Consider the following 23117-nt stretch of genomic DNA (forward strand, 5'->3'; position numbering starts at 1 on the left):
ACTCGGTGGTCAGTCTCTTCAGTGCAAGGTTGAGAATCCTGAGGATCGCATTTATGTTTATTATTTAAGTATCCTGAATTAGAATATTTCTTATTATCATCTCTGATTTGTTTAAAACCTTATTAATATTAAAATATTATTTGTTATACGTACTTTCATTTTGAATGTATAAATGGGTGCAGTTTATATTTGTCATCACATAATCTTAATTTAAAATCATGATGATATATATTAAGTATGGATTTATTTGTATATTCAATTTAGGCACAGATAGCTTTATTGAATTTGATATTCCATTTGAACGCATTTTCAACTTTTTTTTTTTTTTTTTTCCTTGTCTAAATCTGAACACCAGATCAGAGTCTACGTAAGCTCTAATATTTCCAAGGAAATTTATGCTCTAAATCTACCTGTGGCTGGGGCTCTAACAATTTAAGATTGAGAGATGGAACCTGAAGCTCGAGCAACCAATTTTTTCTGCCTGGTATAACACAAAGTTAAGTTCGTATAAACATAAACCAGCCTTCACAAGAGGTTGGTCCAATTCTCCTTTGTGAACTAAGAGTTGTACAAATTTATATATAAATATTGATATATACAGTGATCTCTAATTGAGTAATTTTAAATTATAAATAAAATAAAATTTAATAATATCCTATTGATTACATAAAATCTATATGGTCTCAAACTACGGCTTCCACTCTTGTAAGCTTTAAAAATCTATTTGCTCATCGGTTATCCAATTTTGTTCATAGAATTTCATTTCATTATAAATTTTTCTTTTCATGAAATTACAAAACTACTTTGGTTTGTTCTTACCAAAACCCTTTGTTTGAATATTGATGGCATGTTTGTATGATAATCAACTACATATAAATTTGGCCAAAAGACTTATTCCCCCGTAAGGTATAGTGAAATCTTAAATTTTCACCTTTCAATTTTAAAAAATTTAAATATCCATCTATAATTAAATTTCTGTTAAAAATTTTAGTTAGAATTAAGAATAAAATCGTTATTTACTAAAAAAATTTAAAATTTAAAGTTTTATTATAATTTTCTTTTCAGGTTAAAAAATCTTACAATTTTCCTCCAACCCAAAGTTTGAAAACTGACAAATATCCCTTAGGGTTTGTTTCTCTTCTCTCCAGTGTCGATTTATTATCTTTGACGGTCGACCGTTCTCCCTCCTGCTTTATCTTTCCCTCTAGTCACTCTTCCTTCCCTCTACGGTTGTTTAGACAAAGGCGATTTCGTCTTCATCTCGATCAAAGACGATAAGAGAGGGAAGGGAGAATGATCGGAAGGAGAGCTTATCTTCGTCTCTATTGAAGACGAATTGAGAGAGAGAGATAAGGTGGGAAAGAGGACGGTCGACCATCGAAGACAATGAATCGGTGTTGGAGAGAAGAGGAACAAACCTTATGGGGGGTGTTTGTCAGTTTTCAAACTTTGTGTTGGGGGAAAATAGTAAGTTTTTTAAACCTAGGGAGAAAAATGTAATTAAATTTTAAAATTTTTAATAAATAACGGTTTTATCTCTAACCCTAATTGAGATTTTTAACAGAAATTTGGTTATAAATAGATGTTTAAGTTTTTGAAAATTAGATGATGAAAGTTTGAGGTTTCACTATACCTTGGATGAAAATAAGTCTTTCGGCCTATAAATTTAGGAGTTGTTAATGGCCATTATGTTTGTGTTTTAGTATTTTGTAATTATTAAATCGTCAAAGGACTTATTTCCGCCTAAGGCTTGGTTCATTCCCAAACTTTCTCTCGCAACATTTTAAAAACTCAAATAGTTAATGATCATCTAACTTTGATTAAAATTATTTGTAAAGGTTAAGGGTAAAATTGTTTTTTATTTATAATATTAAAAGATATATAATTTTACCTCATAGATTTTGAAAACTAATATTTCACTCCAGTTTTAATTATTCCAATTTTGAAAAGTGATTATTTTCTCTTCAAATCCGTCGAGTTTTTTTCTTTCCTCTCAGACCACCATCTTCTATAACGATGACTTTCTCTTCCCACCAATTTTCCTTCCTTTGGCCGTCTCTCACCTCCACAAAGTCAAATGAAGACATCGTCTTTTCTTTCCTCGATGAAGTGCTTTTGTCAAGGAAGAGATAAATCATTTGTCTCTTTGTCAACAAAGAGAAACAAGGCCAATTTTGTGTCTTCGCTTCATCTCTCTCCATCCAAGAAGAGATGAACTAGTAAAGCAATAAAAAGTTGAAATGGGCTTGAGCCGAGCCGCGTAGCTATAGTATTTTTGGCGATATTGGAGGATGAGATTTATGTAAAAGTTACAGAGAGGACTGTAATCAAGAGTTAAAAGAGTTAGGCATGATGATGAGGCATAGCACTCGGAAGATTCAACATAATTAAAGGCAAAGAAATTTGGTCTAAAGTTACATTATTAAGAACACCCACCATCAACACACCAACTTTTCATCAACATCAAGTTTTGAATTCAATCATCTCTTTCACTTTACAGGCTAATATCCTACACTGGGCTTCTGTTCATTAAGTAAAGTCCACGTACAATACATATGTATTTTATGTGGGCCTGTATAATAACAACAAATACAAAAATGCGACATAAGCCCACTGCATTTTTTATTAAACTTTGAAGTTACAGTGCATATTTTGTCAATTACTGTTGTCAATTAATGGTTTTACAGGCCCACAAAAGAAAACCATCTTTTTTTCTGGCTTCATCTTGTGTCTTTCTTTCGGCCAATCCATCTACTCATTAAGAAAGTTGCAGAAAAGTTGCTATCTTATTTTTCATTTCAGATCAAAGTAACAAAGAAGTTGAATATGTCATTCTTAGAGAAGTTTGAGTGACAAAAAAAAAAAATTATAGATATAAAAGAATATGAGTTCAAATTTTTTTCATTCGGACAGATTGATTTTAACCTAATATGATTGTTGAACTTAAATGGTTTTCTCGTAAAAAAAAGAAAATGAATACATCTTTTTTGCCCATTAAAAACCATGTTAAAAAATTCGAAAGCAAAAAAATCATTAGGTAAGACAAAAGTTGTGTTTTCTACAACTGGTGAATTCAATTCCTTTGCTCTCAAATGAAGCAAAGTAGCGTTGGTTAATGATATGATCAAATTTATCCCATCGTTTTTGCCTCAATGCCTATACTTTAATGGTACAATTTTTGGGGGCCACTCTTCTGAATTTAAATGTGAATTATGTTCATCTTTTTTTCTTAAGGTTGACACTTAAAAAAAGGAGAAAATGAGATGAAACCTAACTCTGCCAACTTAAAGCATACCCAAAGAATGGTTAATGGTTTAGTTTGCAAACAAATAATTAATTTAGAAAATAATATAATTCAAAGAATCAGAAGTGACGTGCTTCCTGTTTACTCATCAGCAGCTGATGAGTTGAATCATGTATGGTTGGCATGAATAAAATTTTGTCCAGATGTTCTAAATGCAGAAGTGGGATGGCCCCTTTTAGCATGAGCCATGACAAAAATGTATCTTGCTTTAAAATTAGTCAATAACTTTGAAGAAAAGAATGGTATATGAATATGACACGAAGAAATAATTAACAAAGAGATCAAAATAATATTGCTATTACTAGTTGAAAATTCAGATTCCTTTAAAATAGAAGAAAGTGAGAATGGGAAATGCAGTAAATTTGGAGGTGACGTTGACACTAAGGATAAGAAGGGAATCAGTTTGTGATTACAGGAGAAGAATCAGTAAATATAGGTGGGGGCAGGGGAATGGAAGAGGTATTTTTAAATGAACTAAGATAGAGATGATAGAGTTTAAAAGGTAATTTGGGTGGTTAAAAAAAAAAGAGGTTCTCCTTTTAATATTATTTTAATATTAAAATTTTAATTTATTTAGTATAATAATTATAATATCGGTCATTAGATTTTAAATCTTATCTCAGGATACTCAAATTCGCTTTAAAGGGGCAATTCGGCTCAATTCTAACTGGGTTTGTCAATTAAAGTCTGAAAATGTAAAATGGTGTAGTGATTGAGCCATCTGCAGCAGTAGAATATGTGGGTTGTAGCTTGCAGGTGCATGTGCATGCATTGGCAATTGTAAAATTACAAGACAGTTAATCTCTCTCTTAAAGAGGTTTTTACTTCCCATCTCACAAGGACCAACATCTGACAACAAAATGCCAATTTCCTCTACCCCAAGCAAAACCGTCTCCCGATGGATCCCCTTCACTCTTCTCTGTAATGCCGCCTTCCTTCCCCTTTGCCAATCCCCTTGCCAAGTACAATTTTCATAATGCTACTCACCACAAACTATTTTTTATTAAATTTGTAAAGCATGCATTGTTTGACCAAGTGGTTCAGACTAACATAAGTTTGCATAACTCTTTTGCTTATTCTATCATTCTATATAGCCTTTTTGACTTGTACTCACCATGATTTTAAACTCCCTTTTTATTTTAATAAATTTTAAGTGCAGTAAAGTCCAATTAGTTGAGCTAACATTCGCTTTCACCAACAAAACAATGGCATTCTGCCAATTTCTCATGCTAAATATTCTATCTTAATCATAAACAAACTGATATATAATGCAGAATGTTAAAGGGCAATTAGGCATATACATACATACATACATATATATATATATATATATATATATATATATATATATATATATATATATATATATATATATATATATATATATTATATATATATAGTCATCACATGGCTTGGTATATGGCTCCATTTTTAACTTCTACTAGTCATCAACAACTCATTTAATTGAAAAAAAAATGCAAGAACATTTAATACAGGAGGTATTTGTCCAATAGTGGTGGCAAGTTGGGGAATTCTCTTGCATATCCCAAGTTGGAGAATTCTGATTTCATTTCATTTCATCTAAAAAGCCTGCCCTTCTGGTAATGATAGAAACAGAAGCTTTGAAGAAGAAAAATGCCATTAAAGAGAGTGGGGTTCACTCTATTTGTTCCTCACTGTTCCATTTCTTTCCATAAGAGAAGAGTATTCTATCACTGTAAAACAAGATCTACCTTGGGTGGATTATCATTAGCATTCTTATTTTTCTCTTATCCACAACATAATTTACAATAAGATAAAGCAAAAGGGTGTTTATAAAATGAGTTATGTTGCTAATTCTGGTATGTTAACCTCATAATATTTTTATTAAATGTTACAAGAAAAATAAGTATTTTTTTGAACGCATAGATGTAGTAAGCATTTAAGAAAGGAACGCTGGTCGGCGGCGTCAAATGGCAACATAAAAAGTGAAACCAAACAACTGTGTGTTGGTTAGATTGGCCTGTGAGTCTGAGGCGTGATTTGCCCCGGAGAAAAAGTTAACGCTAGAAACAAGAAAAAAGTAAAAGCTGAGTTGGGTTGAGAGGTAATTATAGGCATGAAAAGAAAATTGAAAATGGTCTTCTCTCTCTGACAGTCACAAAAAACAAACACAAATCCTTGCACAAATGAAAAGCTGGAGAAAAAAACCAGAAAAACCCAAAACCGAGATCACTAGTACAGTTTTCTCTTTATTTTTATTATTATTTTTTTAAATCTCTCAAACTTCCGAGGGTTTGATTTAATGAAAAGACAAAGTTCCCTAACTGTCCCATTTTTCTTATCCTCTTTATTTCGTTTTATCTCTCATTTTCTTTTTTATTCTCTTTTTATTTGAATAGGATAGACCCGTGAAAAAATGGTCTTTGAAAAATTTTGTCTGTTTGATAGCATAGTGAAATGAGTGTTCTTCATTCTTTGCCGGAAATGAGGGAAAGTAAACAAACAAGTTTCAGATAAAACCCAAGTTGTTTTTTTTTCTTTGGCATTTCCTTGTTCTGGGTTGCAAGGTGCAACTTTTAAGCGAAATGAGGAAACATGGGTGGCAACTTCCTTACCACACTCTTCAGGTAAGTTCTTTTTTTGCTATTATTCTTTGATACTTGTTAGTTCTAAGCATTTTTACTCGTTGAAGTTTGGATTTTGATGGGTTATTTTCTGTCTATGAAGGTGGTGGCCGTTGCTGTATTTCTGGCTTTGGGGTTTGGTTACTATGTTTTCTTTGCTCCTTTTGTTGGGAAGAGGATTTTTCAGCTTATTATAATGGGAATCTACACTCCTCTTGTGAGCCATTTCCTATATATTTCGTGCATATGTTTAATCTTTTAAAGGGTTGAAGAATTGAGATCTATGCTTTCTCTGCATATTAGTTTTAATTTTTCTCAAATTTGGGTTGCTTTCCTTTCCGGATTATGTTTGTCATTTGCAATTTTATCTATAGATCCTCTGAAGTATGTCATTGACCTGTCAGTTTAGCTGATAAGGTAACTGGGGTGCTTGTCTTTTAGCTATTGAACCTTTTGTGAGGTTTTGTTTCTACACTATTTGAATTTCTAATTCGATGTGGGATTTCCGACAAATCTTATTCTTCAATAGCTGGGATTTTAGATACTTGGAGGCCCATTAGTGTAAGAGGAATTGTTTTCACTGTAGCTTATAAGCCATCTCAATTTCACTCATTGTATGATATAAGCTGTTATATATGTTCAAAAATGGTTCTAATACAGTTTTCTCTATTTGAATAAAATAATCCCTTAGTTGGAAACTTATATGATATGGAATGCAAATTAGTATGTACATGTAAGTTGTGTTGTTCTTGTGCATGTTTTAAAATGAATAAAGTAGTGGGATATGTAATCTTTACTGGCATACTTTCAGTATTTTTATCTTTATTTTCATTTAGAGTCTTTTGGTATTACATTTCATAGAATTTAGTGTGTACCAAAAATTATGCATTGTAGTTGCACCAGTTGAAATTCAGTCTTGTTGAAATCTTAAAGAGATTTGTGGTTGGTCAATTTGAGAGTAGAAGCTCGTTGGTAGTTGACTTGAAATGTCGGTCCTTGTTTTTGGAACTGCCATATTTATGGTACAGTCCTATGACTAGTTATTCCAACTTGGTAATCTATATACTTTTTTTTTATGGAGGAGATTCAATCATTATTTTAGGTTGTCTATTGGAAATAGGTAATAGGCTTTTGTTTTGACTGCATATGAAGTTCTTCAGTTCTTGAATACTGAATTATGAACTGTATTGGTGGATGTCTTAGATTATATTAATGCATGATTCACAAGTCGCAATATACATAATATTTGATAATTAAGTTATATGCATGCAATTTTCTGTATGTTCTACTGTAGTATAGATGACCTTTCCTGCTAGGAAATTTCACTGATTATCTGTTTTTTATTTAGATTACTTGTGTCTTCGGCCTATATATTTGGTGTGCAGCTGCTGATCCTGCCGATCCAGGAGTTTTTAAGTCCAACAAATATCTCAAAATTCCAGAAAGCATAAAGTCTGCCCGACTAAAGGATTCTAAACTGGGTGGTGAATCTACTTCATCTATAAATGATGCAAGCACTGCCACAGTTGGGGGAAAACTTCTGGAAAAGGATGAGACAGGTGCAGATGTAACTTCAAAAGACGGCAATTCTGAAATTGAAAACATAAAAGAATCTTCAGATCATTCATCTTGTCTGTTATATGCTCTTACACCTTGTGCTTTTATTTGCAACTGCTCTGGTTCTAGTGGTGAATCTTCTGAGCAGCAAATTAGTGAAGATGGCATGTATTATTGCAGCTTGTGTGAAGTTGAGGTATGTGAAAACAGTTAAAACGGATTGCAATTTCCACCTCTTATCAAGTGGTTCTTATTTCCATTTTGTAGTCATTTTGAAGTTTACAGGCATTGTCTGCAGAGGTCAGGCAGGCTAAGGACCTGTTTTTCATTATCAGTTTATGCATGACATGGTTACTACTTGATAGAAGAACGTTCTTACTTGACATAGCTAATATAATTATCATTATTGTCATTGCCAGGTATTCAAGTGCAGCAAGCACTGTAGAGTTTGTGACAAATGTGTAGACTGTTTTGATCATCACTGCAGGGTATATAGGATGTCTTATTTGTTTTTTTTTCCCTTGATTATGATCTAATGTCCTTTTTGTCTTTGGTTTTTGCAGTGGCTTAACAATTGTATAGGCAAAAGGAATTATCGACAGTTTTTCACCCTAATGGTTTCTGCTCTTCTCTTGGTAAGAACAAAGTTTCCATCTTATGCTTTTCTTGAAATTGTCTCCCTTAGTCAAACCATTTATCAAATGGTCATTGTCTCTTAACATATTCCGTTAAAATAGTCCATGCTCTAAACCATCATGTCCTGTTCTTCTGTTACTCATAGGTATCATTGTTTGGAAAAAAAAATCTGATTTTTCCGACACCATGTGTAGTTGGGGTTTTGACAATGTTTTAGTGCCTGTTTCATAATTCATAATGTCCACTGAAATCTTTGTGATATTATCATGGTCTTTCAATTATCTCCAGGACTAAATATAGCTTCTTATCCAAATTCTTGCATGTTTTGGGGTAGTCATTGCTTCTATTTCTCTTAAATTGGTAGCTTCCCTACCAAATGCCATTTTCTTTATCCTTTCCTAGCTTTGGATAGTTCCGTGAATCCTAATTGCTTTTCTTACTCCAAGCGACATGCCAGAATCTGAAGATAAAGCAGTGTAAGCCTTTATTTTTAGTCATCTTCATTTTAATTGATTATTGACAGGTATACATGGTTTGTCCAACTTGGGCTTGAGATTGCAGCTTATTCTACAATGGTCGACTGGAATCCTGGTACTAATCTGCTGTTTTCTTGAGCGGAAGCGCTTCTCTATGGATATCTCCACCAAGTTAGGAAGCAGTTTTTCTTTAGCTCCCTTTGTTATTGTGGTGGTGAGTTTTATCCTATGACTGGTGTTTGTATTAAAACAAAGTCACTGGGCCTTGAGTGCTGTTCAATCTTACATATATTCAACAGCTTTTGTTCAAACTGAGCAAAATGATCCATACAACTGATGCTTTCATTTTTAGTTTAGTGCAATTACTTCGATTGGTTATGCTATATTAATTAAATCAAATAGTGCTTTATTACAGGCAGTATGCACAATTTTGGCCATGATTGCTACATTACCGCTAGCTCAACTGTTCTTCTTTCACATTCTACTGATAAAGAAGGTAACCTTGCTTATTTCTCTGTCCTCATCGTGTTTCTATTTCAGCACTCAAATCAGTAAAACTTTTTGTAATTTCAATGCCTTCAAATAGAAATGGCTTCAAATTCGGGCTTTTGCTTTGGGTGCTGTTTATGTTGTGAGTTTTGCTTGTTTTATGTAATAGTTTGTGTGCATTTTTCTTTTTCCCCCCCTTTATCTCTTAACTGAGGGTAGTAGCCCGTTTTTGTAATTTCTTATTTTTTACCTGCTCTGTTCTTCTAGTACAGTTTCTTGTGTGATTTTGACATGTAGAAATGTTAATGAGCTGATTTTGTGATCTCTATATATTTTCCACAGGGAATTAGCACCTATGATTATATAATAGCTCTTAGGGAGCAGGAACAAGAGCAACAAGGAGTTGGAGGCCAGCAGAGTCCCCAAATGTCTATTGCCAGCTCACTTACTGGATTGAGCAGTGCAAGCTCCTTCTCTGCATTCCACCGTCATGCATGGTGTACACCTCCTCACTTGTTTCTTGAAGATCAGGTCATTTCAATCCATTCCTTTTTCTGTTTCATATAAAAACAGTCTGAATTTTTACCAACTGTTTTTTAGGGATTTAGTGGTAACCTATAAGCTTATTTTCAAGCAAATTATCTTTTTCGTTGATCATGTATTGCTTTTGTCAGAATCTTACTTTTTGGTTTAAATGTTTTAGCCCCATTTGTGATGTAAATAGCCAAATCTTCTAGGTGACATTGCTGCATATACCTACTTTTTGTATAGAAAAGCCATATGTAAAATTTGGATGTTCATTTTGCAGCAGTGTGGCTCCTCTATTTTAAGTTCAAGAAGAGGTTTCTCAAATGAGATAATATTTTCACTGTTTTTTTCTTATGTAATCAATCAGCCATAAGAAAGAAAATAGCTCATTCAATGGTATCAAACTCAAATTTAAAATTTATTCCTTTTTTATGTGCTTATGTGAACTTAAGCGGAACAATTCTGCTATTCTGGAGTATGTTGTTGATGGCTATAATTTTATTGATGCAACTGCAAATTCTGCTTTCTTCCAGTTTGATGTTGTACCTCCAGAGACTGCATCTGTGAGTTCGATGGGGAAAAAGATGGGAGAAGAACCAATTAAGAAAAAGAACCCAGCAGTGAAGATTAGTCCCTGGACATTGGCACGGCTAAATGCAGAGGAGGTTTCGAAGGCTGCTGCAGAGGCAAGAAAGAAGTCCAAAATCCTGCAACCTGTGGTGAGGCGGGGAACCCCTTTTGGGCTAGAAACAGAAAGCAGCTTTGGAAGCAGTAGCCGTCGTATGGTCCCAAGGCCAGATAACAGAAGGAGAGCCAGTAAGCGGGTGCGCCTCCCTGCTGACCTACCTATGGAGCCCCTATCAGTGATTTCAAAGCTTTCAGCTAAGGCTGTTGAAAAAGGTTTCACTGAGGCTTCAAATAATTTAGCCCCTCTACAGCTTGAAGCAAGGAGTGCTTTCCAAACAAGCCAAGCAATGTCAAGCTCAGCTGGTGTTGTTGCTTCTTCTCCTGAAAGTAGTTTAGACTCTCCAGGCATTCATCCATTCCGGGTCTCCTCATCCGGAGCTGAAGAGTCAAGGCGGCTGACAGGTCTATCTGCTGGTGGTGTTATGTCTGCACAGAAGGGATTTCCTCTATCTAGGTCTACTAGTGATGGATATGAAGCATCTGGTGGGGAAGACAGTGACCGTGTTCCTTCTAGAATCGTACAAAGGTCAACGAACTGGAGTAATATTCTCATTAACACTGAGCACAAATGAGAGGGTTGATGATAGCATTGTAAGATTGAAAGCACCATCATCTAGCCACATTATCAATAGAAAGCTTTGACCCTGGAAATATTAACGAAGATTGGTTCATTTTAGTCACATGAAGTTGTAAAATTCAACATTCTTTCATTTGTGGGCTAAAGTACATCAAGGACTGATAATCATCTATTGTGGCTTAAGATATGGAATCTTTATATTATAGGATAGCTTAATGACCATTTTAGTACACCTCTTGAATTTCTAAAAAAATGGAAGAAAACTGACAGATAACCCATGTTGCTATGTGTTGTATCCCTCATGATCCCAGCAAAAAAAGGTTATATGAACAAGTGTATCTTCTTCTAATCTCGACTTGGTTTACTTCTAATAATCATGTTAATAACGGGGTTCAGGTTTTGGAAGAAATTCGTGAGTTACTCCAACTGCCCGGCGGAGGGGATTGCAGAGGAGCCAGTTTTTTAGGATATGTAGAATACAAATGTGTATTTATGTTGTTTTACTGTCCTGTATCATTTTCACTTTTTGACGAAAGTAAAACATGTCATTGATCCAAAAGTGGAGGTTTGATTTGTTGATCCAAAGGTTTTATCTTCTGTTTTACAATTTGTTCTTTCACCTAATTACTAAGATGAAAGTAAAATTGCAATTGACTTGGATCCAAGTCATAAAGAAAGGTTGACCAAATGTTGCCTCATTTAAGTTTTGGGTTTTTGGTTGACCCACTTCATTCTTTAGTTTCCTTGAGACCCATACACAAGGATTGAATTTTTTCCAGAAAACATAAGAGGGATGTACAAAAGAACACTCCTATGACTTTGCTACGTTAAATTGTGGAGTCAGGCTTCTGTTTACTTACGGGGCCACTTCTTCATCCTTTAGCAAACAAAAACTGATGTCCTGGTTTGCCATGGTTGGGGCATTCTTTGAAAGAACCCGTGTGGGGTTTCATCAACAACAGTTGTCAGGTGTCAATGTTAGGTTTGATAGACAGCAGTAGCACAGCTGTTCCTTTGATTCTTGATTTATTGAAGACCTGAAGCCCTCTCAGTTGAGGGGAAAACCCACAAACCAAACGAATTTGTGAAGAGAAAGATTGATGTTACAAAGAGTAGGCAGGCAGGCATTGACATTGATTCCACCTGAAAGTAGAGTTCTAAAGTCACCTCAATCCTATTAGACACCTCTCTATCTCAGCAGATTCTCTCTAGCCCTTGACGTTACTGTATAACAGCATTACAGTAGAGTATAGCCCTACCGACACAAGGAATCTCCAAACCTCACCAATATTTCTTCCTTGATAATCGTGGGATTATTTATATAATAATTTTTATATCTATTATTTTATGAGATTATAGGTTTGAAAGATTTTTTAAATTAAATTAAAAATAATTTTAAAAAATTTCAAATTAAATTAAAATAATTTAATTTAATCTTATTAAAATTACTCATTTTTAAATATATAATATTATCTTTTTTATAGAGTTTATAAACTTCAATATTAATACATAATTCTAGTTAGAGAATGGATTATAAACTTCAATATTAATTTAGAAATTTAAATATTATCTTCTCACGGAATAATATTTTTAAAATTAGAATAAATTAATCGATTTAATCATTTAAATCATAAATTAACTTATAATTTAATTCAATATTAATTTATTTAAAACTTGATCAAATTGAATAAATTTGTTGAAGTGAATTAACTATTTAAAATTTAAAATTTTTTATTTATATAACAAATTATTAATTATTTAATTAATATATTTAAAATAATATTTTATATAAAAATATAATAAATATTTAATATTATTTAAAAATATATAATAATGTGATAATAAATTAAATAAATACCTAATTAAATCAATTAATTACAAAGCAGTAAAATGACCGGTATCACAGATGCGATTATTTTAAAATCATTCATCAGAGGATGAAAGAAAAATCAAACACCACGTAAGGAAGTGGTCCCTACGTACTGTTCAAACCCACGTTTTTATCTCGGACTTTGTGTCTTGTCTTGTGGCTCTCAGCGTGTACGAGTTGAAAGAAACTGTTTCTGATTCAAATTCAGAAAAAAAATTATTAATTATTAATTATTAATTGTTATATGAATAAATTGGGCAAGAGAGAGAAAGAGAGAAAACAAAACAAAGCTCAAGAGACAAAAGGGGAAGTCGATTCATTCATTCCCTTTTACTTCAAATCCCATCTTTTTCTTGGCTTTTATTATTATTATTATTATTATTATTATTTCTAAAGTAGAAAAATATATTAATTAAAAAAAAAGGGAATCAAGCCTTCAGCAAAAAGAGTGGGAAAACAACTTGATCTCGTAATTTTTAAAAAGTAAAAAGGATAAATCAAAAATTTAAATTAACAAGAAATTTACATAACAACAATAATAATAATAAAAAGTAAAAGAATTTACCTCTTTTAAAGATTTATCAAAATTTAAATAAAAATAAGACTGAAAAAAGAGAACAATACAACAGTCTAACAAAAACAATTACAAAGGAGAGAACTTGCCGGTCAACTCCTCTGGGCTCTTCTCTTGTTTGTTTCTATCTTCTTTCTTTCTTCTCTGCATACAAATAAATATATAAATTTTATTAGCACTTTTTCACATGTTCTTTCTATCTCCACTTGTTGTTTCTAATCAAACAGCCACAGCTGGCTTTAAGTTTCTGTTCAAATGTACTATTCAATCAACACTAAAGTGGCTTTATTTATTGTTTTCTTTTGCTTCTGAGTGGCAACTCATCTCTGTCTTTTTGCATGCATGGACATGGATATAGGTATATATGAGCTGACAGATACAGTGATATGTGATTTTCAATCGTTTAATCAGATTTTTCAACGCCCTTTTATGGTCCCAAAACTGCCCTGGCCTACATCCCATCTCGGTCTTTCTGCTGTTCTTCTTTTCTTTTCAGTGACTATTTGCAGGCTGTCACAACTTTTCCTTCATTTCATGCCTTCCATAAAGTTTATTTCAGAACCAAAACCAACCTCTTTCAGTTTTGTGGACAAGGCAATTGAGTGCTGGGTCCAAAGTCCCGGTCTCGTATCAAAACTATACTCTTGATTAACCTGCTGTGAAAACTTTAAAAACCTTTCCCACTTATTATTTGCTTATAAAATCATATCCAACAATCTAATTAAGATGTTTTTTTTTTTTAATCTTGCTTACCTTAGGGAGATTTAATCTATTTGCTTGGTTTAGTTAGGCCTTCAATTATATATCTACTCTTTGATAGTGATCAACTTCTTCCAAGTTACTCTAATTACATGCATTTCAAAGCGTACAAACAATTATAGGCATGCAAAGTTGGTGCAAGAACAATTAGCAATAGAACATTAGCTTCTTAACATTCTCTCTAAGTTTGGGAAGAGGCGTTGCCTTTGGAGGGGCAGCTCGACAGATGGTGGAAGCACTTCCCATGAAGGTTGAAGACTCGAATCGCTCAAGGTAAAGTCTGCCCCGATATGCAGCCAGGTGGGCATAATAAGCAGGAGGCACCAAGGAAACAGGTTTGGTGCATCTCACAAATGTATAGCAGAGATTGTAAACCAACTTCTGTAGTTCATCAGAAGTGAAATTGTTTTCATCCCACAGGATATGGTAATGAGTTGGCCTGCTTGTTCCCTTCGCCCCCCAATGACTACAAAGATAGAAATCAAATTCCTTGGGGTGAGTTATCACAGTATCTACAACCGTTCCTGGGGGAATGTTGTCATTGGAAAGCTGGTTTTGAGTTGAAGATGGATAGCTATTATATGGAAACAACCTTGTGTGATGTCTCTTTTGTACCACTACAAATGTAATGGGAGGATTATAACCAGGAAATTTTGAACAACCTTCTTTAATGGATTGCAATTCCTCTTGAAGCACCTTATAAAATTGAGTTTCACTCACCCCATCTCTGAAGAAGATTATTCTCTTGGGCAGTTTGTTTTCTTCATGGTAAAAGTCATCTAGCAATTCTCCAACCATTGCGCCAAGGTCTTGGATAATTTCTTGTCGATGTGTTTGGGACCTCATCCTTGACACATATTTGTTTGCTCCTGGCCAGTTCATGCTACCAACCACAGCAGCAACAGAGGGACTAACATCATCTAGTGGGTGGGGATGAGTAACATCTGCACCCATAAAGATCACTGGCTCATCAAGCTGAAAAAGTCGAGGTATTTGTGAGGGTAATGAGTTGTACAAAGCTACTGTGCATCCACCAACTTTAGCATTGATCTTGAGAGCCAAATTTGCTAGAAACTGTGAACTCAACTTGCCAAGGTTGGAGTACAAGCAACACTGGCTTACAACCCCAACACTTGTTTCTGCTATTCGCTTCAAATCTGCGTATCCTTTGTGCTTTCGCTCCATTATACATATCAGTAGCTGGAGATTGTTCAAGGCAGCTTCATTTATTTTCTTGAGTTTAGATTCCAAGAGAGAGACATTGTTAAGGACTTGGGTTGATTCAAACTGAGGGCTGCAAATCGTGTTTTCGTTAAGAAAGATGCCCAATTGCTCACACCTTTGAGATAGCTGATTTATAAACTTTGGAATGCTGGCCTTCTGATCAGGGGTGCCACCGAAACTTATCAGTGACCATCTTTCAATTCTGGTTCCTTCAAAGACATGACTGTCAAGAAAGTTCCACTGACGATCATAGCGTGAAGGAATTATATCTCTTATGTGGCCGCCATCACCGAGCTTTAGCTTAGGAGGTTGAAGAATTCTCCCATTTAATCTTGTCATTTCCCTTGAGACATGGAGTTTGAATTCTTTTCCTCTGTTGCCACTGTCAATATAAATTCTAAATTCTAAGAAAAAGTTACAGGCAAATCTAAAATTTTACTTAGTGACAATCAAACACTAAAGATCAACATCCAGGATGTTTTTTAATAAAAAATCAATTGGTAATAATCAAGTTACCTCGGACCAACAGGTCCCTGCATTACTCTATCTATAATGGCTTTTCGTTCTTTTGGTCTTTGGCAACCCATCTTTAGTATTCTTGCTGTTTGATCGTCAGAAAGCTTTGCAAGAAACTTCTGGCCTTCACAAATCATACAAAGCTCCATAGGAAGATAACATGGTTTGCTCCTACTTATTTGCAAACAAGGCAGGTTTCGAAATTGTATATTATAGTTGTAGTGATCCTTGAAGTAACTCACAAGCCTTATATTCCCCCCATCCCTGTCTGGAAACCAGAGGTTTTCAGTAGCTTCCTCTGTCAATCCATAAACACGGTATCTCTGAACAGTTTCTCTGTGGCAAACAAAGACTCTGATGTTCCTTAGCGCCTTCTCCACTTCTCTCTTCTCATCACCACTCAAGCACCTTGTCTTCGTTTGATGAAGGTCTTTAGGAACTTGAGACGCTTCTGCAAGTATGGAATTACTCCAATGCTTTCATGGAAAGCACTCACAGAAGAATCCACATTGAGAGCCAGTCCTTGCTGAGTTGGTCTAAGGCTCTGAAAGAATCCTCTCAATCCAACAACTCCTCCTCCAATGTCTTTAGTCCCTTCCATTGAACTCGAATAGAGTGATCTTCCCACAGGTATACACTTCTCACTTGGACTATCCCTCAAGACAACATCCAAAGCATGGAGATAATCCTGAGGAAGTGGGATCCAGTCATCACCTTCTTTGCTCAAATAACTACTCAACTCCTTCCCATCAAACTTTGATACTAGTTTGATATTTATTCTAAAATGCTTAAGCTGTTTTTGCTTTTGCTTAGGATCATTGAATTCCCCATATGGCAAACGTGACTTGATAGATGGTATTGGGAGGCTTATGAAAAATTCAAGCCTATCATTTTGGAATTCAACTGCGCTGTAAAGATTCTTTCTGCCATCATATGCAGGATCAGCGCCACAGAGAACAGCCGAGTTGTTCTCTACCAGTTTTTGTTTGATCATTCGGGCGACCTCCTTGGAAGCATTAGGAGACATTTCGACATTATAATGGAAAATTCGCTGTGATGGATCAAATTTGACAAGGAAATGATTGGCAAGGAGAGAGATAACTGGCCCTTCTACACCACCTGAGTCTGGTCTCTTTGTAGGTACTAGTGCTTGTGGTTTGGCACCCATCATCCTCCTTCCATCATCTCTTGGGGCTACTTTGCTTCTCCTTTGAACCTCCTCAGGCTCTGGAGCTGTTTGCATACGTTGAAACAAGTGGTGAGTGACAGAGTTGAACTCCTACAAGTGGATATATATTGAAATTGTAATTCCAGATAATACTGGTTACATACCAATAGCTAACACAGATTCAAACACATTCAAAATACTTGAGATTCATAAATCAGAACAGTCAATACATAGGATTCTCCTTATTGATGAAGACTCGGACTTCTTATATTGACATGCTCAAGGAAAAAAAAAAGAACCTAAAACGCAGAGTGATAGAAAGAGAGACTTAAAAAAAAAAAATCCTATTTGAGAGATGGAGAAACACTTCATCTCCAGAATCCTTTTTGGGACAAGACAGAAATTCTATGGATCACACACAGACTAATGAAATAAGAATACAGCTGAAGCAGCTTACAAAAAGCAAATAACAGAACCAACCTGCTTCAAAAAAAGAAAAAGGAAAGTAAACATGAGATTCTTCTCATTAAGTTCATAGAATCCTATGCTTCTATGTATTTATGACATTCTGTTTCTGGAGAACTTCAAGCTAAAACCATCCATGCATTCAATAGAAACAGGCATGGTAAGAAGAATGATATGAACAAAAGAAAGAATCAAAGGAAAGATATGGTTCTGGAACTTTATATAAATTTGAGTACCTGGTGAAATTGTAACAACTGGGAGTTGGGTATCAGAAGAGGTAGCAAGAGGAGGATTATTGAGCTTACATGAAGGTTTGTGGATATGGGTTTTTGATCTAAAACTATGGTTTTGCAGGAGAGGTGGACTTAGAGCTAGCTGTAAAGGTATAGGAGAAGGTAAAGGAAGCAGGGCAGGGTAATAACTTGGATAGTTCTGGTTTTGGTTCCGGAATCCAATATGATTAGAGTATTGAAACAGTTGATGCTGATACTGATGCTTGTAAGGATTGGTTCTGCCTCTGAAACTGGTTGTCTTGGTGGTGCATTTCTTGTTTGCATTGGGGTCGTCTGTTTCTTCCATAACTTGATTAAGAAAGAAGCAAGAGTGAGGTAGACTCAGAAGGTATGAGCATGTGTGAGAGAAAGAGAAAAGTTCAAACTTATCATATCAAAGGGAAGGCTGTTAACCTTTTTAGAACTGTAGTTATTGCAGAGAGAGAGAAAAACGTTTGGGTTTTAGTTGCTGCGGTTCTTTATGTCTAGTTTCTGATTCTTATTAAGGAGGTATGATGGTCTTGGAGGTAAAATTCAGGGGGAAAAGTAAGTCACTGAGCCTGCCTTAAAAGAAAGTTAAAAAGGCCAAGTCAATGAAGGGGAAAGTTACAGACTACTTGGAATTTTTTGCAGTCTACTGTAAATAAGCATATGGGTTAAGTTAGGAATACTGCTGCATTCCCTTTATCATCCATTGACTACATGGCAAATATAAGCCTATTCCAGGCTTTTTCTTTGGCCCTGTTCTTAAAATTCTGTTGAAGTCAAATGAGGAGAGAGAGGCTTAAATTTCTTCAAAAGGAAGTGTAAATTTTTGCTCATGGTGATTGAACTTTCTTGTGTTAATTGGTCAAATTTTGTTCAAAAACTTTGATTTTAACACTAGTGTCGAATATTTTTAACATCAATTTACGCATGTTGGATTTATTGAGACACAGTTCTGCAGACATAATATAATATTTCATAATATATTGAAGTGGAAGACATGGAGAAAAGCATCAGCAAATCACAACACTAGAGTACAGGTTAAGGACAAGCACAATTTAATATTGAAAAAAACCTTCATTAAGCTTCATCTGTGCCACTGAGCTACAAAGAAGCCCTCCATGAACGGATGGTGCATGCTATTCCAGAAATGGGATGATTATGAATGTATTAAGACAAATTTGATTGAATCCGTTGCTACTTGAAACCCTCCTTTTTGCCTCATCTTTTGTGAACATAATCAATGGCAGTGGGGATTGAAAGATGGGCCATTGAAGCACTTGGGAAGGTGGGTTCCCATTTATATATTTTAAGGATAAACATTGTTGGAATGTGACGATGGGACAATAGCATTAGTGTAGAGCCTTGGATTTTCAAGATTTGGACCACATCATTCCCACTGTCGTCCACTCTAACTTTTTGTTATGAAATTTTCAACATATGACAAAAATACATCAGATTGATAACTCGACCTTTCTTATCACCTTCATTCTTCATCTTTAAGCCAAGTTTCTTAAATATCCTCACTGATGAATTGCTTAGACTACAATCACCAACCAACCGACTATAAAGTTGTGATGATGGCTATTTCTAGAGTTGTTTTCTTCATTAATGAAAAGACTATATGCTTCAATTCAGTTCCCTAAATATTTCTTCTGGCCTAAAAAATCTAAGCTTATTTCTAATAATCTGTGTGTTTTGTTTCCAGCCTTTGAAACTTTGTGGTAGAACATTAACCAGCCAGGTCTCGAAGGCTGGAACTTTGACTGATGACTACCTGGCTAGGCCATTACAGGCTATTTATATGTACTTGGGATGGAAAACTACAGGCCAATATACGAATTATATACGAGCATTAATGGAGTTTAATTATCTGCCAATCTCAACATATTAAGGCTCCTGATTAGCAGTTACCTCCTGGGAAACGATGAGCAGAAGATAAAGGTGAAAAAGGTGTAGAAAATAGGCGTAAGCACGGCGCAATAGCGCCATTTATGCTAGCGTCACTCCCTCCAACGCAAGGAACCCCAAGTCATGAATTGTTTTCAGGTGAGCCCCATTCGAAATAAAAGAGTCCAAATTTCTGCAGGAAATCAATTATCGTTCCCACCAAAATTGACTTCGGGCGAGAGACAAGGTTTCATATCCGTAGACCTTGGCCCCGAATAAATCTTTAAATTAGATAAAAGTAAACAATAAAAAATAATTATATATACACATATTTTAAATATATAATTTGAATATATATATAATATATTATTATATAATTAAAAATTATTTTATTTTTAATTTAAAATCATCTAATTATATAATAATATATTATTTATATGTTTATATCATACATACAAAATATGTATACTTAATTTTATTAAAATACGACTGATTTTCTGTTGGTTTTTAAATGGGTGGTGCTCTATTAAGATTTGAACATGTGTCATTGTGTTGTTTGCTTTCGTTGAGCATTTAAACCAACATTTTTCTTTGCTTTGGACTTGCTTGAATTTTACATTTTAGAACTGATTTTAATTGGGTTGGTCAGATTGTTTTTTAAATTTTTTTGCAGCTTAATTTTGCCATTCTTGTTCTCTGGTTATTTCTTTTGTTCCTCTCGCAAATTTGTTTAATTGTTTAAACCGCCAGGTATGATTTTGCACCAATGCTTCAATGGCCATGGGTTGAAGAGATTTTGACCTCAATTTCAAAAAAAGTTCGAATATTTTATGATATCATTTGAGGTAATATTGGCCCTAGAATTAATTTATTCTGATTATTCCTATTGAGTCGTGTGGTCTGTCTCTGACCGACTTCTTCCTCTTGTACTTCTTATGGCATGTTTCAAGGGAAAAAGAAAAGAAATTGAATGCAGTAGCACAATACCACCATATGCTGGCATTAATGAATTTTACATGAATGTCTACTGTATTGTACTTGACAAACTTGATGGCCCAGAGTTCGCTGTAGGCCTTTATGGGGGATACGAATTCGACATGTAAATTTGTATATGCATAAAAGCAGTAGAAAGTCAAATGCCCATATTTGCATGGGTTGAGGGGTAAATGGAATGAGACTCAATGTGGGGAGTTTGGGTTGAAATTCTTTTGAGATATATGAAGAAAATACTCTTGATTTATGAGTGCACAATTACATCTCTACTTTTCATCACTGCACGGCACCCAGAAGCTTCTAAGCTGGATTTGATGCGCTGTTGGTGCCAGTAAATTATGTTTTTTGTGTTTGCCTCAAGGCAGTTTGCCGAATCTCTTGTCGGACAGGCAAAGCGATCTGTGCGTGCGCTAGATCTAATGGCTGATTATGTTGATTGCTTAGCAAGAAGGAGGCATGAGGCCAAGGAAACAATGGGAGAGGATGAAGCTGCAAAATTTTCTCAGGATATAGGGGATATATGGCTAAGACTTGTGCAAGGACTCAGAAAAGTTTGTCTGGATCAGAGAGAAGATGTTAGAAACCATGCTCTTCTATCATTGCAGAAGTGCTTGACGGGAGTAGATGAGATCCACCTTCCTCATGGTTTGGAGCTACAGTATTTTGATATGGTAACATTCACAATGCTTGATGACTTGCTCGAAACAGCTCGGGGACAATCCCGAAAGGACTACCGAAACATGGAAGGCACACTTATCTTAGCCGTGAGGCTACTGTCAAAAGTGTTTTTACAGTTGCTCCAGGACCTCTCACAATTGTCAACATTCTGCAAACTTTGGCCGGGAGTCCTCGGCCGAATGGAAAAATATATGAAGGTAAAAGTTAGGTAAAAGAAGTGAGAAGCTTCTGGAAATAGTTCCATCTCCTTAAGAATACTTTGCTTGCCATGAAGACAAAAGGAGCGCTTCAACAGAGAAGTACGTTAGGAGGAGATAACTTATGGGAACTTACATTGCTACACGTGAATAACATTGTTCCATCTTTGCAATCTAAGGTGTTCCCTGATCAAGATTCAGAACAGTCACAAAATAGGCAAAGTGAAACCGGTGGAGATTTGGGGTCTGATCAAATGACTTCATTTCCATCAAGTGAAACCTTGGCCTCTCAAGGTTCTAGAATAGGATGTTAACATAGCGTACAGTGCACCGGGTACCTGAATCAATCAGTTGTTGATTGTTCTTAACAGTTCACACCCATGATTGCTGTGTTAACTTTTTTTTTGCTTCAGTGCCTCTGTACTTGGATATTCATTAGATTATGGCAAGGATCACCAATGATTAATATTAATACTTGCTGTGACGTCTTGAGGCAAATGGGGCGTGAAAGAAGGAAATCAACATGGTGAGGGGTTTTGATGGGTTGGTTAATCTCAAGATGCCCCTTTACTTTTTGGTGAGTGTGTCTTATCTTCACTGCTTCTATTGAAGTTAGATTTCTCTGAGAACATTGTAGTTCTCTAGGCTTCTCTGTAGCAGGAGGGTTCAATTAGCCTATACAAATTGCATTTGTTTTGCATATGTATGTACAGGTTGTATATTGTAGACTCAGCAATTCTGTCAGCGGACTGACTTGATATGATAATGAGGTACTCTATTTTGGCTTGAGTAATGTCAAAATCTTCATGGGTTACAAGTACAGGCAAGTTTTTCCAAAGCGATCCCAAGTGCTGTAGAGATTCATGTCACATTTTGATTTTGGCTGTCTGTATTTTGTCTGGGATGGGATCACGCAGTATAGGTTTGTCAAATTTTAGTTGCACACATTTAGTTATTTCAAATCAGATTTCTCTTGTATCTTTGAGGCTTTTTCTTTCAAAGCCTACTCTCTTGGCTTACAAAGTAAAATTTTGAGTCGGGTTACTTGCATGTGGCTCAAGTATTTGTTTCTTCCTCTCTCTTTTTTTTACATCAATTCTCTAACTATTTCAAACTATAAATAGCTTCAAATTAAATTTAATTCGAGCTTATTTGAGTTTAATTAAGTTTAATAGAATTAAACGAGTTTTGATAAAATTAATGAAATCAACAAAATATTTTATTAATTTTTAAATTTAATTATTAGTTTTAAATTTATTAATATTAATTTTGAAAATTATGTTGCCAAATAAAAGAAAATATGAGATAAAGCTGAATTTTGTTGATCAAAAAAATTAGGTGAAGTGCTGATGTTTCTCTCAATGTGGGAGTTTGAAACTGGGTTTAGAGCCTTTTATGATGGGTGAATCGAGCCGTTGAAATGTCTCTTTCTAAAATTGGATTTTTGTAAATTTTAACTGCATTTGAATTTACCGCCTCATTTGCTTACCTATCTGATAAAATTTTATCCCCCATAGACTTGGTTCAGTTGAGAGATTGAATCAATCAGGTGAAAGAATCAAAGAGAGTGGAAGAATGCTACTGTGTGAGCGAGATCAAAGGGGATTTTCAACGGCGGGATGGGATGGGATGGGATGGAATGGATGGGTGGGCAAGATCATAGGAA

The 23117-nt window shown here is 34.9% G+C and overlaps 1 protein-coding gene and 1 pseudogene across 1 annotated transcript; one reads left to right on the top strand and one right to left on the bottom strand.

Annotated features, from left to right (window-relative positions):
- The first annotated feature begins 5228 nt into the window (after positions 1-5228).
- On the top strand, positions 5229-11082 carry LOC123208013 (probable protein S-acyltransferase 22). Its single transcript, XM_044625486.1, has 9 exons — positions 5229-5913; positions 6014-6127; positions 7259-7663; positions 7887-7955; positions 8031-8102; positions 8665-8793; positions 8995-9075; positions 9411-9599; positions 10130-11082. The coding sequence occupies exons 1-9, from the start codon at positions 5872-5874 to the stop codon at positions 10853-10855; spliced, it is 1827 nt and encodes a 608-aa protein (XP_044481421.1). The 5' UTR covers positions 5229-5871; the 3' UTR covers positions 10856-11082.
- Positions 11083-14124: 3042 nt separating this feature from the next.
- Positions 14125-18173, bottom strand: LOC123208016 (annotated as a pseudogene).
- Between the last annotated feature and the right edge of the window lie 4944 nt (positions 18174-23117).

The sequence above is a fragment of the Mangifera indica genome, unplaced genomic scaffold (assembly GCF_011075055.1).
Source record: "Mangifera indica cultivar Alphonso unplaced genomic scaffold, CATAS_Mindica_2.1 Un_0128, whole genome shotgun sequence".
NCBI classification, from domain to species: domain Eukaryota; kingdom Viridiplantae; phylum Streptophyta; class Magnoliopsida; order Sapindales; family Anacardiaceae; genus Mangifera; species Mangifera indica.